The sequence below is a fragment of the Trichechus manatus genome, unplaced genomic scaffold, assembly GCF_000243295.1.
Source record: "Trichechus manatus latirostris isolate Lorelei unplaced genomic scaffold, TriManLat1.0 scaffold00545, whole genome shotgun sequence".
NCBI classification, from domain to species: domain Eukaryota; kingdom Metazoa; phylum Chordata; class Mammalia; order Sirenia; family Trichechidae; genus Trichechus; species Trichechus manatus.
Window position 1 is genome coordinate 51,547 of NW_004444481.1, and position 1,652 is coordinate 53,198.

At 29.8% G+C, this 1,652-nt stretch overlaps 1 protein-coding gene across 1 annotated transcript in view; it reads right to left on the reverse strand.

Moving 5' to 3' along the window:
- Nucleotides 1–742: 742 nt before the first annotated feature.
- LOC111819412 (centrosomal protein of 290 kDa-like) overlaps nucleotides 743–1,652 on the reverse strand; it is a 4,950-nt gene continuing 4,040 nt past the window's right edge. Inside the window, exon 3 of the mRNA XM_023725869.1 lies at nucleotides 743–1,009. Within this exon, the coding sequence (XP_023581637.1) occupies nucleotides 743–1,009 (267 nt within the window). The remainder of the gene's footprint in view (nucleotides 1,010–1,652) is intronic.

The following is a 1,652-nucleotide window of genomic DNA, read 5'->3' on the forward strand; positions in this document are numbered from 1 at the left end:
TTTTTCTTCATCACCCATCAATTCCATCTTTTTACTGTTTTGTGCCTTTGTGTTTTTCCCTGTATTTTCTCTTTCACTAAATTTAATTCTTCCCCTTCCCATATGTCATTCAAAAATACTGTCCTCTGTAATTTTTCTTATTCCTCAAACACTTCCCAAATTTCCTTCTTTTTTTGATTATGACTAGAAAATACAGATGATAAGTGTGTGACTTCATCCTATAAAAGTATATTTTTACTAAAAACAAAATCTTAATCTGGTACAAATTAAAACCAAACTGCTAGCTTATTTCACATTTATAGAGTGTGTCAGCATTGATCCAGCTATTCACAGTATAATAATCTTTAATACCAGAGTATTAAAATATTATAAAATTCCTAAAAGTTTTAAACAAAATTTCTTATGAAATAATTCCCAATCTAAACAATATGTGTATTATGTACACCAACATAGGAAACTAAACAAAATAATTCTATTCTTAATTCTAACCCTAACTCTAAACGTAATTCTAATTTTCTCTTGGGATTGGATGGTGTAAAAAAATTACAAAAGATATTTTTTAATTTTAAAAAAGTTTACTATACTGGTCATGCAATGGTTAAAGTGCTCGGCTGCTAACCAAAAGGTCAGTGGTTCAAACCCACCAGCCACTCCATGGCAGAAAGATGTGGCAGTCTGCTTCCATAAAGATTTACAGCCTTGGAAACACTAGGGGGCAGTTCTACTCTGTCCTATAAGGTTGCTATGAGTCAGAATCAACTTGACAGCAGTGGGTATAGTGGAAATCAGTAGAATAGACACAGGTGACATAATAGGACATAGCTCTGAGTTCCATTACCAACTCTGATAAAACTGATAGATAAAGCAAATTTTGAAATGGTTTTACCTGTTGCAGAGCCATAACATTACTTTTATCAGCATCAAGTTGGGCATTTTTAAGTTTCTCCCTCAAGTTATGAAGCATTTTCTGATACTCAATAATTTCATCATCTTTAGAAGACAAAATTAACTAGAAATAAACCAAACAATATCTGTCACACAAAAGAAAAACTAATAAACCATTCCTCATTAGTGGTGAATACTCTAATATATACTACTAGCATATTTCAAGGAAATACAAGAAATAAAATCTTGTGAAGTAAGAAAGTATCAACAACTTCAAACTTTCAGTCTTGTTCCTTTTGTGTTTACAACCTGAAGTATGAAATGTTTGAAAAGCATATAGCACAAAGTTTTGCTTTTTAAGAATTCAATCTTTAAATAATCTCAAGGTTTCAAAACCATATACAAATAATAAGAATTTATACATACTTCTATACAAATGCAAGAAGTTTTATACAATTGATTTTTTTATGAAGAAAACACTAAAATGCCACTGGGAGGCATAAAATAGATTTTAAATGAATGGAAAGGCATCTTATTTTCTTAGATAGAGGAACTAAATATTACAAGGATGTCAATTCACCCTAAATAAACCAATAAATGCAACACATACCTAATAAAAGAATCAACAAATTTTTTTATTTTTGAAGAACTGAATAAGTTGTTTCTAAAATTCATATAAAAAATGTTCATAAAGAAAAACCTAAGAAAAGAATGAGCAAAGAAGAATAGCTTTTGCAGATACTTAAACATACGATAATTAAGACCAG